Source organism: Homalodisca vitripennis, chromosome 3, assembly GCF_021130785.1.
Source record: "Homalodisca vitripennis isolate AUS2020 chromosome 3, UT_GWSS_2.1, whole genome shotgun sequence".
Lineage (NCBI taxonomy): Eukaryota > Metazoa > Arthropoda > Insecta > Hemiptera > Cicadellidae > Homalodisca > Homalodisca vitripennis.
This window is the reverse complement of record NC_060209.1, coordinates 121,378,094-121,394,739: the sequence shown is the minus strand read 5'-3', so window position 1 is coordinate 121,394,739 and position 16,646 is coordinate 121,378,094. Positions and strand designations below refer to the sequence as shown.

Sequence of the window (16,646 nt, the reverse complement as noted above, 5' to 3'; positions counted from 1 at the left end):
TACAGTCTCTCTAACCAATGTTTGTTCTTGTTACCCACTGTTGTTGTACTGCCTGAATCATTGTTGTGAGGGTTATTGCAGTGATCATTAAATTATTATAAAGTTTAACTACATGTTTCCAACCATATGACAGGAAAATCAAATCATTATGTGTTTCATATAGGATATACATAAAGAGTAACAATAGAATAGAATAAGAGAATCATTTGAAATAGTTTTAATGTAATTTGTACAAAACAGTTATCTAATATATATATATATATATATATATATATATATATATATATATATATATATAATATTTCTATATTTTATTTACTGAACTACTTTATTTTAAACATATCAGTAAAAAATATAATTAACATATATTTTTATAAAATAGATCACGTTTTCATATTTATCATTTATAGATAACTATTACTTATAGATAAGCAATTGTGTATTTGTTTTGTAAGTTTTATAAGTGCCTTACCCTATAAAGAGATACTTTTTACACTGGCAACATTGGTTCCTACAAACTGAATTCTTGTTTGTTTTTGGTATAAGTTAATTAATTTGTGACAAAAATGTCATTAAAAGCTATCTTCCTGGCCACGTTGTCAGCAATGGTCCGGAAGGCCAAGCCTAGGGCGGTCTGCACAGGTGTTTTCATCTCCTCGAATACTTGCTTCCAATTGTCGTTCAGAACCTCATTCATGTTGTTGCCTATAATAAAGTTTTCTTTATTAATGTAAATAAAAGTATATAAACATTATGTACCACAGAGCCCTCATTCTTTGTGATTACATTACTTTGTTTTTGACATTTGGACGATTCTATTACACGAGACGTGTTTAAATAACCAAAATAACGTATGATCAATAGACCAATCTTATCATTCATGGAATGTATATGAATGATATAAGTGTGATTTTTATTTCAATAACAATGAATTCACACAGAGGCTTGCTCTGTCCGAACTTGCCGGGTGAGCGTGCTACCACTCAACACAATGCCCTCAATTGTTTCATTCTAATTTTTTACTTTTGGTACAAGGTTAAAATTATAAAACTATGTGATCGGAAGACTAAACGCTGTAAAATAGATATTAAAGTTTATGTTAACGGATTATACGAATTTTAACAACTTTTTCAATTTCCGCTATCAAATAAGATTATACTGATATAAAATGCCATTAAAGTAGGAAGATTAGCGGAAAACGTATACATGGAGAATGCTGATCGCCATGATGTATGTGTTCATATAAACTGCTAATCCCACAGTTTTAACTAGTTTATATGCTAGGAGTAACGTAGAATAAACCTGGTGTAGGTGTATCATACGTGGCTTAAGTTCAAATACCTACTTTGGAGAAGTGCGAGGATCGCCTCAGGGTCCCAGTTATAAACTCCAAAATTACCAAAGATTGACTTTTGAAACATCAGTCTGCATCACGTGCTGTTTTATATATGTTGTTCAAGATTATTGTATAAGTTAGACCTTGAACATCTTAGATCTTGAATTTATTGTGGTTAGCCCAGGTTCTAGTTTAATGATTAAACATATAATTGGTTTTATATCCAACCGTCTATTGCAGCTGCAGCATTAACCGTGTTTGTGTATATGTGCTAGTGTTATTTATTTATACGTATACCGTGTTGTGTCGTTTAATTTTAATTCTATGCCAAAGCTATCCACCTCTACGGCTACTGAGGTCTGACGGTGAAGGTTAACCTTCGAAACATGTCACCATAACCAACATGGCTTTGGATTGAATTGACAGTAGGATATAAAAGCCATCATAGTTTTAGTCAAGATTTACCTAGTTGCTTGTTTCCACCGAAGAGGTTCTCCAGGTCGTAGTAAACTCTGTCGGCTTCCTTCACTACGAACTTGAGTGATGTCACTTGCACGTATTCTTTACCTCCACGAGTCACTGGCTTGGCCTGCATCTCTGTGATCTCTCCCTTGGGGTTCACTGTAGAAAAGCCAAAATTTCGAATTACAGTCTAACAGATTACTAATGACTGTGTTCAAGTTTAAAAATAAAACTCATAAATAAACTAAAATTACTACATAAGTAACTTTTGTACACCTTCACTGCTATTACACCAGACAGTAACTTGAGGGGCTGCAAAAGTTTTATTTTTGGTTGTCTGCCTACCTATTCGCGTGTTCACACTTTAGAGAACGAGTTCACCTATAGATTTGAAACTTTTCATGAAGCTTCATTTCTAAGTAAAACCAGCTTTATGATGATATCACCCCATAAGATTTGATTGAGTATCAGTGAATATTTTCATCGGTATCATGATGACAACGAGAAAATCTCAGAATAAATTTAATTGTAAGCAAATTGAGTCAAATCATATGATTTTAAAACATGTGACATAGTAATATCTATAAACTTCAAACTTTGCAAGCAACGTCAGCAAAGCCTTTTACGGGACACTTGGTGTGCAAGGTGGGTCACCTTGCTTTATTTTACGAGGTGACGTGAGTCTTCGTAAGAAACCACGTATAGGAAGTAAAGTTGTTAAATATAAAAGTTTGTTTTCTTAAACACGCTTATAGAACATGAATAAGAGCCATAACTCCTGCGTTATCACTTGTTGGTGTATAGAACTATCCTTTCCATTATGAACAATAATTATAAACAATAATATATAATAGTTAAATAATTTTCAAATATTAATTAAGGATCAGTAAAGTTATTCGAATTCAATATGGATACGAATTGTTTACTTTCTTTTATTTCATAAAAGAAGAAATTCCTGATTTACTGTATAACTATGCACAGTTGACATTAGATTCATTTTCACGGGGTCAAACACAACATATTGTACTGGAAATTGAAAATTTGCACAATTTTCTAAAAATTTGAAGTACGTTTTGAGCTGAATCGTTTCATCGCTTAGACAAATTATAAACCACCTCCCTAAAACCAAAAGATAAAAATGTGATCCACTGGAAGTGAAATATTTTCTCGAGTAATACCTTACTTTATCTAATAAGATAACAAACAAAAAATCCATCTGACGTTGTTATACTGTAATTATTTACATAAATAGACTTATTTGTTTTCTTTTATTACGAATAATATTAAGCGTAGTGCTAGTCCAAAGCTATTTCTGATAACTATTAAAAATTACCTAAGAAACATATATTTTTTAAATATAGTTTATTTTATACATTTTGGTACTGTCAATTATATGCTGTTAAAATAGTACTGACCATATTGGCACCCATATTCAAAATTTTTTCAAGTTTGTTGTTGATGATGAAAAGGTGTGAAATGATAACAAGATTTCAGACGTTTGTCATAGTTTCCATTTGCCATGTTTAAAATTTTTAAACATGGAAAATGTTCTATTATACTTTCATATTTTCATATAACAGTTTTTTTAAACGTCATATATGCCAAATATGTCAATCAAGGAAAGAGTATTAGCAGTAAAGCTTATAATCAATTACACTTCCAGAACACGTAACAGTATTGACTTAATACCACTCTTCTCGTGACCTTATATTCCCTCTTGTAGTTAATTAATTTTCTCTTCGTGCTTTGATGACTATTAAAGTTGATACTAATTAAGTGGAGCCTACTGAACAACGCACATGTAACATGTAACATTAATTGGTTAATGCTCGTTAATTAAAACTTTCGCATTTTGTAGTAAGTGGCCATTTTTATTTTTATTTCATAACAACTAATTTAAAACAATAAACAGTTATAATGTTTATGAATTTTATCCTGGTCATAAATTTTGGGAAGGTGTCTCAATATGATAAATGCATGTTTAGGTGTAAATGTATTTTGTGTTGTCATTTACGATTTAACATTTTGAAGACAGAAAGTATATTTAATATTTTGATAATTCTACGTGGAGTGGTAGGCATTTGAAATAGAATTGAAGGAGTTTTGTAATCAGGCCCTAAGAAAAACTGTTTAAGATAAGGATATGACATCTTTAGTGCATGCACATCAAAGTTGACTGGAGGGAGTAACATGTTTCTTATTTATAAAAAAATTTATTTTCCTACATCATTAAACGTATAAAGAACGTAAAATCATAAAAGATAAAGAAGAATGCCACTCCGTGAAGGTATAACTCACGTGCATACTGAAAAATACAAATTTTTATTTAGGTATGATTTCAAAATTACCTAAATTTTCTACTTTAGCCTGTAATCCCTCGTTTAGTGATTGAAAAACGCCTTTAGTATTTTGTCTGTCTAAAGGAAAGTTATCTTAAGTATTGTGAATTTAAAACGAAAAAGTATTTTTCCAACTCAAAATCGATTGCATTACTTCGAGTATAGTACTAATAACGGTACAAATAAAAAAAATGACAATAAGCGACATTAATTGTTTACAGTGATTTGTTGACATTCTTTTGTTTATTTTTTGGAGGTTTAAGATGCTTAAAAATAAATGATGACGTAACGTATTGTAAGCGAATGGTAATATTACAAAATTATTAAGTAATTTTACTTTAATATATGCAATTTGAATTGCTATGTGAGTAATTAGTATTTTAGCAGCCTAATTTCTCAGATATGTTATTAGACATGTTCCTACTTGTAGAGCAGTCATAACAGTAGAATTAAATGAGTACGTACAACGGAAAACTACGTAATTCAAGACAATAAAACCTAATGATGATGAGAGAATGTGCTCCACTGGACTGACCTAGGGTAATGTTACAACGGCCAGAACCCTCGATGGGTAGAACCAGGACCTTGCCTTTAATCTTGTAGTCACCAAGCAGGGAGATGGGCCCATCGACATCGATCTTACTTGTCATCCTGTATTTGGCCAAGTCCACACTGGAAACATATGAAATGATACATGAAGTATAAAATCCTCAGAACATATAATAAATGACATTATAATTTAATGTAATATCATATAATTAATTGATTCATTAAATTAATAGTTTTAAAATTGGTCTTGATTTTATTTATTCTTGTATTTTCTTTTTGCCTCAACCGATGATAAAAATTAAATTTAAGAATAAATAAACATTTAAACAAACTACGAACAATCATTTTAGCATGTTACAAACTACGTATACCATGCAGCTTAACTACCCCTACATCATCTTTTGGTGATTTTGGTATGTAAACTTGTATTATACATTGGTATTAATCCAAAATTTTGAATGTTTCATATAACATAAATATTCAGAGAAAGATTTCATCTGTAGACTTTAAATTTTGATTGAAACTGCGTAACTAGAGAGAGCTTAGCGATTGTGCATGACCAACAATACAATTTGGCTGAGCGTCGTTAAAACCTATGAATTATTAGGCTGGCACAATTTCTCTTTTGTCTGCTGGGGGAATGTAAAAGTTTTCTGCACGTCTGTACATAGGCATCTTGAGAATGAAACGAGCTATATACTTGAAATTTTGCATACGAGCTCAGCGAATCTTGACACGTGGTGTTGTGTATTTCTACATAGTCAAGAGATAAAATTTCATTCTATCCAAGCTTTGAATTAAAAGTGTTGAAATTATCCAAGTTTAACTGAATAGCTCTAAATTTGATAAGCTTATATTTATTAATTTATGTTTGTATAAATCGTATTATTTAGGAATTGAACAAAGAAAACTGAAAATTCAAAGATAGAATTGCCACTTTCAATTTTGCTACTTATAAGATAAGAATCACACGTAAAAATAATAATAATTGTTACGAAACTGTTAGGGACTTGCGTTTACCCGCGGATTTGTACGTGATTTCCTATTTATTAGTAGGTACTCTATAGGCATAAAATTTATAATGGCATAATAAACATTCAAGAAAATGATCGATTATCACTGGTAGATAATCCGATCTCTTGATCAAATTTCAGACCAGCTAAAATTTAGGTGTAAACATCATTGTTTTGAGACCCTGTATCAGTAAATTATTATCAGTACGAATGAAATACAAAAAATGTCTCTACATTTGAATGAATGCCTCTAACATTTATACAGTAACACTTGAAATATTTGAGGTGGAGGAATACTAAGTCCGTAGTAACCTTATTGGAAGTACATAATGTAGTCACCGCAACAATTAATTGTTTCAATTCTGTTAATAATTATCTGTACATACTGTTTAAATATTATATGAAATATATGCATTGTGATACATTACATACGCAACAGATGTGCGTTCCGACGTGATTTCTATGGATATAATACGAGTACGTTGATAAGATAAAATAATGAAATTTGACATTTCTATTCTCAGCAATAATAATTAGTATTATACATTTTTTATAGCAAAGCTAATGATGATATGGTGAGTCCAGCGCAATATATTGATTTGTAATTGCTTGATAATTTTTTCATATTTGAAGAAGAGAGTATATCAAATGATCCATAGAAACGTAGTCTTTAATTTTTACAACATATAACGAAGGCCAAAGTCCAAAATTCTATTGCACTTTCTAATTAAACCATCGTGAATAGTACACTTTACACAAAGGACGTTATAGATTTTCAAAATATGCAGATTAGAAGATTTGGGAATTGGTCAAAATGTAAATATAAATAATTTACACCGGTTCGTTTAAGAACTGTTCTACGTTATTTTTTATATAAGCATAACTCGCACAAAACACGCACAGAAATTATACAGTTTTCTTACAATAGTCTATACATTTTGACTCAAAGCTTACACAAGTGTTTCCACAAGCAGACATGCCCTTTCCTCTTCTCACAAAAGTGTTGATCCCTATTTGTTGTGCATTATACCAACACTCTTAAATTACATGTGTGTTGGGTATGATTGGTTATTGTTAAATATGTTCATTTTACAGGTATCTTACATTTAGGTATTTTTTGGTAAATCGAAATGAGTTTTGTAGTTTTTATGTTTTGAAGGTTTTTGTAAATTTGTTTGAATTGGTGAAAATATTTGTTGAATATTCATGTTAAGTTACATTTTTATTAATGATTCTGCTAATGTATTCGAAATACATTTTTCTATTAAATATTGTACAGTAAAACACAAACATATATACAACAGCATACATATAGATGTAGCCACACACTAAGCTAATTCGAAATATATATGTCCAGGGATTTAATTTTTTAAATTAAAGTGGTTTTTAATATTACATAGTTGCCATTCATTATGTGTTACAAAAGGTCAATAATACTATAATAATACAACTTTTGAAGGTTGAAGTCTATCACCATCGTCAGGCGGGGGAGGTATTAGTATATACAAAAATAAAGACTAGAAAGAAGAAAAGAATATGTATGTACTAATGCCTCCCCCACCTGACGAAGAGGATAGATTCCAATCCTCGAAACATACATTATACATTTTGTAACATATAACTATGGCAAATGTCTGAAATCCTGTTATCATGTCATATCTTCCATCGTTAATAATAAACTTTATACAACGTATATTATTCAGTATTGTTCCTTCAGATTCAAAAACATGTAGGTAGTTACACTCAGTTTCGTAGCTAATGTCATTTTAACTGACATTTCATAACAATGAAGGGTGAAATCTCGTTTCATGAGATGTAGTCTGATGTAAGGTTCTTATAACATAGTGACACGTTTCGAGCACTATTCGTGTGATGACCCTGAGTTCGTTAATGCTCAGGTCCAACAACACCTCAAGGACAAGTGCGATGATTGTAGTGCGTGACTTTACCGCGTTTAGTTTAGTTGCAAGGTTATATTTATTTGGATGAACCAGTTCTTCAGGGTCAACAGCTGAGAAATATGGCCAAACAATAGGTTCGCTTTCCAACTTGTTACACGGCATAATTGTTTCCGCTAAAAGAAATCTAGTTGGAAGCAATCTTTTGTATTAACCAGAACTAAATGTCTATATTTGCATTTACTCACTTACGGCTACATGTGAACGATTCGCTGATTTAGCTTTAGTAATTTACAAGCTTTAAAGTAAATTTACAATTTTGAAAACAATTTGAGTATTCACTGGAGGTTAATGATGATTTGGCGATTCATTAATGAGTGAGGAAACCTTGGAGTGGTCACTTTAATCTAGGTGCCACATAGATGCCCAGGATCGACACATTATAACAGTGAATTTCGATATATTGGGATCAAAGGATGGATCGATAGGTCTAGTCTACAGCGGAGGATGAATGTTGGAGTGGGTGAAGCTCCCATCGCGTCAACGACTGTTGCAATCTTAAACACTTCTTCAATGATTGATGATTGAGACCTATCTCTCCTTACGGCATCTCTTTAGGAATCCTGAATATCCAGTCACTCCGGAAGCAAGAGCAAAGAACATTTAAGGACTCTGGACTAAGGGGTTTCCTCAGTTTCTTACCCTAAGCGGAAAGCATGGTGTGACGGGTGTGCCCAGAAAAATTGTATTGTTTAATGAAAAATAAATGCATCGAGGGTGTTAAATATACAAATAAAATTACATGCCACACTAACAGTAATGTCAGGTAAGTATGAATTAATCTTATTAATATCTATCACGTATAAAAATCAACTTACTCTGCAGATTTGATCTTTGCGTTCCTGAGGCCCACGATGTCCAGGTTGTTGAAGGTAATGTCGACACTGACGACACTCTTGCTGCCTCTACTTGGTACTTGCAAGCTGTCTACATGCAGTGGGTCTATGGTGTGGAGCCCGAACTCTGGCAGACCTACCACATACATGGTACTGGTGAAATGAACATTACCAATGTTCAATGGCAAATAATAATGTTTAATTTATAGATGAATCATTGTCAAACATATGCATTGGTATAAGACTGAGACGGGTGCTGCTTTTTCCTACATCTAGCAACACCAAACTCTTTCAGAAGCCAATTAGATGTAATGGCTCTTTTAATTTCTCATAGATTTAAAAGATCACACCCTAGGTTCCTGATTGTAGGGAGCATTTTGAACTCTGGTAAAATTATGAATAACCAATTTATATGTGGAAGAAATGTTAATATCATTTAAATTGTGGAAAAAGTAACAAATGGAGGAGCATAATTTATTTTGACTGAAAGCAAGATACCAAGCCTGAAAAAAACTTTTATCCTCATTTATTCTCTACATGAACACTATATTTTATTACTGTCTGGAGATTTTGTGTAAAAAATAGTTGTATCAATTTATCTCGTATTTCAATGAAGAAGATTGAAACTTTTTGTCCAACATCAATATAATTCTTACGGCTTTCCGGTTTAGTCATATTAGTTTAGTTAGTTTTAATAATCAAACTTGGCCTGGAATTTTCGAAGAAATTGTTCTACGATCAATAGAGTATACCTTAAAGGGTAAATCGCCGTATTGAAGTGATAGAAATTAAATTAATAAATTCACATACAATTCTCACTCTAAAAAGTATAAATATGATAAAAAACCACTAACTAAATTTGTATTTTGAGTTTGATTATTAAATATTTGATTTACATTTACTCCATCTCCATTTCCATAAACTGACATAGTTTTAAACATTTTCACTATTGAGTTAATTTAAGGATTTTTTGTATACTTATTACATACTAAACGTTTCAGGTTATAACCAGAACTCATATCCTAGTGCAAATCCGGTGTTGAGAGATGAGCGTGTTTTAAAGGCATCGCTTTATTTTCCTACAACTTTAAAATGAAATGTGAATTTATTCTTTAATCGCTTATTTGCGATGTGGGTAACCTAAAACACCGAGCACTACACGTATGTGGGGAGAGGGTTACAACCACGTAAGAGGGTGAAAATAATTCTGAACAGTTAATGTTATTATGTTTAGAGCAGCTATGGACGATATCACTATTGCAATCATCTTAAGCTTCATAGGGTGAACGATGTCTCTCGTGCATTTATCTTTGTTCTAACATGCCCAAAGAATTAGAAACTGCCAAATCCTAAGACACCTCTCCTTGTCTAATGTGTAACTGAGAATATTAATCGACACCGCTACAGTGATATCACTTTTTATGGAAGTACAAAAAAATTTGGTTGAGTGCGCAGTGGATTTTACCCGTATATACAACTAATGGGTTACGTAAACAATTATTTCGAGTAAAATTTGAGATAATATCTTCTGAGAAATATTTATGTTCGAGAAGATAACATTTTTCTCTAAAATACGATGGTGTAGGGAAAATATTGAGTTAGACCTCGCAGCGATGGCTGTCGAGATAAAGTGTGGAAACCCTCCGCCGAGAATTCGTCTGAAGATGATAAAGGAGAAATATGAACCAAACTCTTACATAAATATTGTTTATGAATGCAAAATTGTATACTTTATAGAATAGATGTGTGATAAATGTTATTTTAGTCTGACGTGAATCTCATAACTATACTCTCATGTGGCGTACAACATCAATAACTTTTCAATCAAAACTTTCAGTTTAACTTTGTTTCTTTCATCAATAACAACCACCAAACAACTTTGAGTGTGGCAAATATCAAAGGTAATTCTACGATTTCCGGGTGTTTAATACGAGCTTAAAACAACGGTAAATTTAATTATAAATACCATACTGTAATATTTGAAACTCTAAAACAGCCTAGTCTGAACAACTAATAACCACTAAAAAAGACTTTTTAACGATAAACTCACTAAAGAAATTGTAACGGATTTTAGTCGTTCACAACTTTTAGTAGTAAGAACACTGGGGTTTCCTTAATCTAAGGAAATATATTCCACCTTTCTCTTTCTCTTAACGAATCAATCCCCCAAGAGATTCTCTTCATAAGACGCATACTTCAAAAGTTCATATTATGACGTTAAGACAGCTATTAAATTCTATCATATGAAATTCATATAACGTTTAAATATACAATCAATGCGATGTTAAAGATCTGATTGGAACAGTTCAAAAGTAGAAATAATAACAAATATTGTGAAATAGACGGATTAACATAAATTCGAGGAAACGAAGGTTATAATTTACTAGCTGTTACCCGCGGCTTCATAATCAATGTTTAAAATTGAAGTCCTAAATGACTTAGGAAAAGAAGTTATGACGGATTACTATGCCATTTTTCAAACGTTAGTACGCATACATGATGTGGATATTATTTCACTTTCATGGTTAAGAATTTCAAAATTAAACTCGACTCTTATACCATTTTTGTACGTGTAGGATCAATTCTGGTTAGAATTAATTATCTACGCACAGCTGGATCTGCCTTGCTGCCTCGATCAAAAATTCAGATATTGTACATAAATCTTGAAAACTTATTTCGGTCAAAAAGCGTTTATTTCTAGCCCTTGTCACATAACCCGGTTTAAGATATTTCCAGTGCCATAGTAGAATTTACCTTGTTGTCCCGAAGAAGAAAAAAGTATGTATTTATGTGCATCTGCAAAGCCTAGTTCGGTTTAAAGGTGTCTACTTTCGACCATATGAATGTTTAAAATACGGTACTGCTGAAACATGGAGTAAAAGTAAAATATTAACTTTGTATTTGTATCTCCATCTCACTAATGATCAAGCATAGTATAATTCATATTTTATAACATTAAAATGTAATTGGATGTTAAACCCAATTGATCAAATTTCAGTTGAAAGTGTCAAAAAGGTTTAATGTCAGTTAAATTTTGATTATGAAGCATAAATACAATTGTTTTCGGAATTCCAAAATATTTCACGTAACTTTTTAGATTTTTCTCTTCATATAAACATTCCTTGGATTTCATGGAATATTCTACCGAAAGAATTCACCGAATTGGTCCTGACGTTCACGTTATTAGCGCTTAGCAACACATTAGCGATTCATTTTTATTTATACAATTTTTCTATTCCCGGCTGTTTAATACGAGCTGAAAACGTAACCTAAACTAATAACCACTAAGAAAGGCTTTGTAAAAATAAACTCACTAAAGAAATTGTAGCGGTTTTTAGTCATTCACAAGTTTTAGTAGTAAGAACACTGGGGTTTCCTTAATTTAATTACCGTAACTTTATCATCAACGTCAAGACTGCGATCTAAACAAAAAGGACTCCTTATTACTTAGATTCTTAGAACTTATAGTAGATTACCATATGTTATTTCAAAATCAATATTATTAAATGATCTAATTTGAGAATAATTATAAGTTCCAATTTGCTGAGTTGAATCTTTGAACATGGTTTTCTGCAATAGTAAGGATTTTTACAATATTTAATTTGTGAAAGACGGAAGAAACTCAATTGTATCGACTCGTCTAAGTTGCGTATCTCACAATACAGGACTGCAATGTTCAACAAATTCTGTATTGTTACCACACGTCAATAGTGGGATTCTCTCCCATGCTCCAGAAAAACTCAGGATAATCGGGTGACGTTTATAACAATCACTCTGCATGAGGTCGAGCTAGCTCTCATGGGCGAGCTTAACATGAGACAACAGCTGTTTTTTTTTTACATAATGTACTTTTGTTCTTCTGTTTGATTTATTTAAAAACTATTTTTCATACTATTACCTAAGATGTTAGAGAGATTTTTAAAAATAAAGCAATAAAAAGTATATGTTTAATAGATAAATGTGATAAGCGCTGTTAACTGTCGGCTACGACGGACCACTTGGCCCTAATTTCGTCTCTGTAAAAGAATTATGGCTGAAGACAGCACTGGTGCCCATCCACTCAAACATCCATTACACTTTTTTTATGACTGATCAACAAAGTTTTGTTCACCTTTAACGAGTTCCGGAACAGCTTTCTGCAGCGAGTCTCGGACACACTCGTTCAGCTTGGCGGCCGGCAGGCTCCTCTTGCACGCCTTGAATCTGGGCGCTGCAACAATTATCAGATTTTTTTCTTTGTTTGGTGTGAATTACAGCACTGCATAGCGTAAGAAATCAGTACCTGAATAATTTATCTAACAATGGCTAATATTACTGAATATAAATTGGCTGAGTTTAGTGGCAAAAAAGTAACTTAGAATTTACTTGGTAATTTAGCTGGCTATTATTTCCTCCGTGAATGTAGATTCTCAGAACCTGTATACAGAAAGAGTGTTATGCTTGTTTTTATTGCTATATGTGATCTGCGTAGTACTCTTGTTTAACAGGTAATGATAAAGAATACAAATTAGTTTCAACTTAGTTGGAAAAGTAATCAATCACAACCATATAACCTGTCTTGTACATGAAATAATCTATTCATTTGGTTGTGTTACAATGTTAGTGTTTCTATTTCAATTTTATCTATTACTTTACTACTATTTAAATTTTCCGATCTAAATCGTGCCATAAATGTAGTTGGTTTTTATCAGTTTCAGTTTGACATTTATTGACTAAAGATGGATCTTTATTTATGGATTAATTAATTTGAATATCAATATACAGGCCGCAAAAGCTATAACTTTGTGGAAAAGCGCCAACCACTTCATTCAGCTTTATGGATTTATAGAGTCACGTGACACTGCAAAAGTGAATTATATTTTACAGTACACCTGAGTGTTTTAGACAGTTGAACTTGATTCTAGAACCCTAGCTTGTATTACCTACCTTATTTACTTTACCTATAAATATAGGAATCCTACAGCCAATTTCTAGCCGTAATAGTCCACATTAACGTATTGTAACATTTATTTTACAAATACGCCATTTCATACAAGATAATCTGTCCTGGTCAACCCCTTCTTAACTTAGATCAAGGAAAGCGAAAGTAAGTAAGGATAGCACACAAAAAGGAAAGCTTGATTTGAAAAGAGAACGGTGTTTTATTTAAAATAATAGAATTGGAACGTTATCATTTACTTGTTGTAGGCAATTCACCCACTGGTGGGACAACCAAAGTAATTATATAAAATTTTAGTACTTAACAAAAAATTTACTTTAGTATTTAGAGTATACGTGCATGAGTGTACAACTAAACACAAGTTTGTTTTTTAATGAGAACATTGTAAAAAGAACGGTTTTAAACCAGTTTAAAGTCAGCTTAACGCTTTGAATGGTTTCTTGGAGTAGTTGATATTGTGTTACCTTTCTGAGCAGAGGCCGTGACAGCGAGAGCCGCCGCTACCAACAGTAGCAGTAGTGTCCTGAGGGCTGCCATCAGCTGAGTCCTAATGTGTCAGGTCAGTGCCGGCCTGCAGGCCAAGTTATACAGGTGATCAAGGTCATCCTGCTGTTGCCGGCCAATCCTCTAATATACGGGTTATCTCTCCTCCCGTTTTATCTAAATGGTCTAGACGACCTGCTTGTGACTCATTAAAAATGGAAAGTGTACTCGTATTACTTTTCTATAATGAGGTGCATTTGCTTTTATTGTGTATCCAGCTTTCGACAGATCGAAAAGAATACAATTTGACGAAAATAATAATAATAAATTAAGAAAAATAATTGTATAATGAGAATTTAACAAAATATACTATTGTACATAAATATGTCATTATTCTACGTTCTAAGACAATGTAAGTTAGTGTGTAAGCATTTATTTAGAGACATTCTCCAAATTATTTCTCTAACACTTATCACTCAACGATTTAAAGTCCTAAAAGGTGTTTATGGGTCTTGTGTCTCGAACAATGATTAAGAAAATTTTCAACTTTTAATGTCACATTGTTAATACGGTTTGCTAAAACATTGACGGGAGGAAAATGCATATTAAAAAACATAAATGTATACTTCAAAACACAATAAATTTACATGCTAAATATAATTTTTATGCTAAACAAGCTAAGCAAATTACAAGCAAACATCATGTTGGTACTTTAAACTAGTTGGACTGAGTTTGGAATACCTAGAGAAATACTGGAATCAAAGAACTTAGGAGATTTATATCAATACAGGATTTACAGAAAATTATAATTGCTCCCAGAAAAAAGGAAAAACGGTCTTGTGTTAACTAAATCAAAGTTTTGTTTTACTTTTACATAATATATAGTACAAACTAGAAAGAATAACATTACAAAGAAATGGTTCCACATTGAACGAACTGGGAATGAGATTTTTAAATTGAGAATTTCTTGTAAGTGGGAAATAACAGCATGAAAACGAGATGCTCCAGTACAATAGGTTTTTAGTTCTAATCCTATCAAAGTTTTCTATCTGAGCTAATCCACCAGAGGTCAGAAGGATTACGTTGATGGCTCATAATCTACAGTACTGATCTAGAGTACTGAAGCATTACGGAGGTCTGGAAGGCACTACGAGGCTTGACAATAGTGTAGTTTTGTACAAAACCCTTTATTCAAAAGTTAAAAAGTTTTCCTGATGAAAAAGGCTAGAAACTACCCAGCTATAATTAATAGCGGTCAGGGCACAATAGTTTGGTAACAACGCTTTAGACTGTGTATTTACATCAAATCTGTATTTAACGTAGCCTAGACGTTTTTAGTAACTGTTTCACTTGTCGTACTGTTTCACTTAGTGCCAGTTACCTTACAAGTACAAGGCCCATCTGCACAGCTACTCGTACAACCAATGACATAGCAGTATGGTAATGGCAATGGATGTAGGTTGCTATTTTGGATTTTATGGCGAGATCAAGCCCTGGCCTTGCGCTCGGCGCCGGCATAACAAGTATTGCTCTCTCCACTATCGGTCTCTCAAGTGGATATTTAATCAGGACCAGGAAGTGTACAATACCGCTGAGTTTACGCATAATTCAGTGTTTATTAAAACAATGATGTTTATACATATTTTATATTCTTGAAATACAAGTTTTTAGAGAACTCGGCAGACTAATCTCATACAATAAAAGCATTATGTACAATCTGTTTTTAAGTAGATTTAATAGAAACTAGCGATAGCATGACGTGATTTCTGGGAGATATTTTGCATTTGGTAGTAAACATATTATATGTAAACATTTCTCGAGCTATAGTAATCGGTATTGCACTTTGGTCTCCAATCAATTCACAAAAATTGCCCACCACTGAAAGCTCAGGTAGTGATTACATTGTATACACACTTCTCTAGCTATCGTATACTGTATTTGTTTTCGTTAATAGTGCCACAGAGATTTTTAACTATTGAAAGCTTGGGTATTAAATTTATCCTTAGCTTCGTTATCCTTATAATTTATGAAGGGTAATTTAGTCTCAAGATTTTTAATAATTTCATATGTGGCTAAAATTATTGTCGTTTTCTGAACGTACATACTGTGGTAAATGTGGCTTATTTATGTAAACTTTGATTACTAAATGTGGTGGTATTAATTTTTCGCTGCTTATAAAGCTCTAGCAAATGAAAGCGTTATATATGAACACTTCCCTACCTGTTAGTATACAGTGTAATACTTTGTTACGAATTGTGGCACCATAATCTTGTGCCGCTTGTAAAGCTCTAGCAAATGAATGCATTATATGTAAACACTTTCCTACCTGTTAGTATACAGTGTAATACTTTGTTACGAATTGTGGCACCATAATCTTGTGCCGCTTGTAAAGCTCTAGCAAATGAATGCATTATATGTAAACACTTCCCTACCTGTTAGTATACAGTGTAATACTTTGTTACGAATTGTGGCACCATAATCTTGTGCCGCTTGTAAAGCTCTAGCAAATGAATGCGTTATATATGAACACTTCCCTACCTGTTAGTATACAGTGTAATACTTTGTTACGAATTGTGGCACCATAATCTTGTGCCGCTTGTAAAGCTCTAGCAAATGAATGCATTATATGTAAACACTTCCCTACCTGTTAGTATACAGTGTAATACTTTGTTACGAATTGTGGCACCATAACCTTGTGCCGCTTGTAAAGCTCTGGTAAGTGAATGCGTTA

The 16,646-nt window shown here is 32.5% G+C and overlaps 1 protein-coding gene across 1 annotated transcript; it reads right to left on the bottom strand.

Annotated features, from left to right (window-relative positions):
- Positions 1 to 357: 357 nt before the first annotated feature.
- On the bottom strand, positions 358 to 14,045 carry LOC124358719 (protein takeout-like). The gene is made up of 6 exons (XM_046811016.1): positions 13,897 to 14,045; positions 12,605 to 12,703; positions 8,476 to 8,629; positions 4,673 to 4,809; positions 1,802 to 1,957; positions 358 to 705 (listed from the first exon to the last, which is right to left on the bottom strand). The coding sequence occupies exons 1-6, from the start codon at positions 13,967 to 13,969 to the stop codon at positions 551 to 553; spliced, it is 774 nt and encodes a 257-aa protein (XP_046666972.1). The 5' UTR covers positions 13,970 to 14,045; the 3' UTR covers positions 358 to 550.
- Between the last annotated feature and the right edge of the window lie 2,601 nt (positions 14,046 to 16,646).

Excerpts from the sequence above, each read along its gene's own strand:
- LOC124358719 (XM_046811016.1), bottom strand. The coding sequence starts at position 13,969 with ATGGCAGCCCTCAGGACACTACTGCTACTGTTGGTAGCGGCGGCTCTC. Across the intron at positions 8,630-12,604 it reads TGTTCCGGAACTCGTTAAAG|GTCTGCCAGAGTTCGGGCTC; the intron begins GTGAACAAAACT and ends TGTATGTGGTAG. Across the intron at positions 1,958-4,672 it reads CCGTTGTAACATTACCCTAG|TGAACCCCAAGGGAGAGATC; the intron begins GTCAGTCCAGTG and ends GCTTTTCTACAG.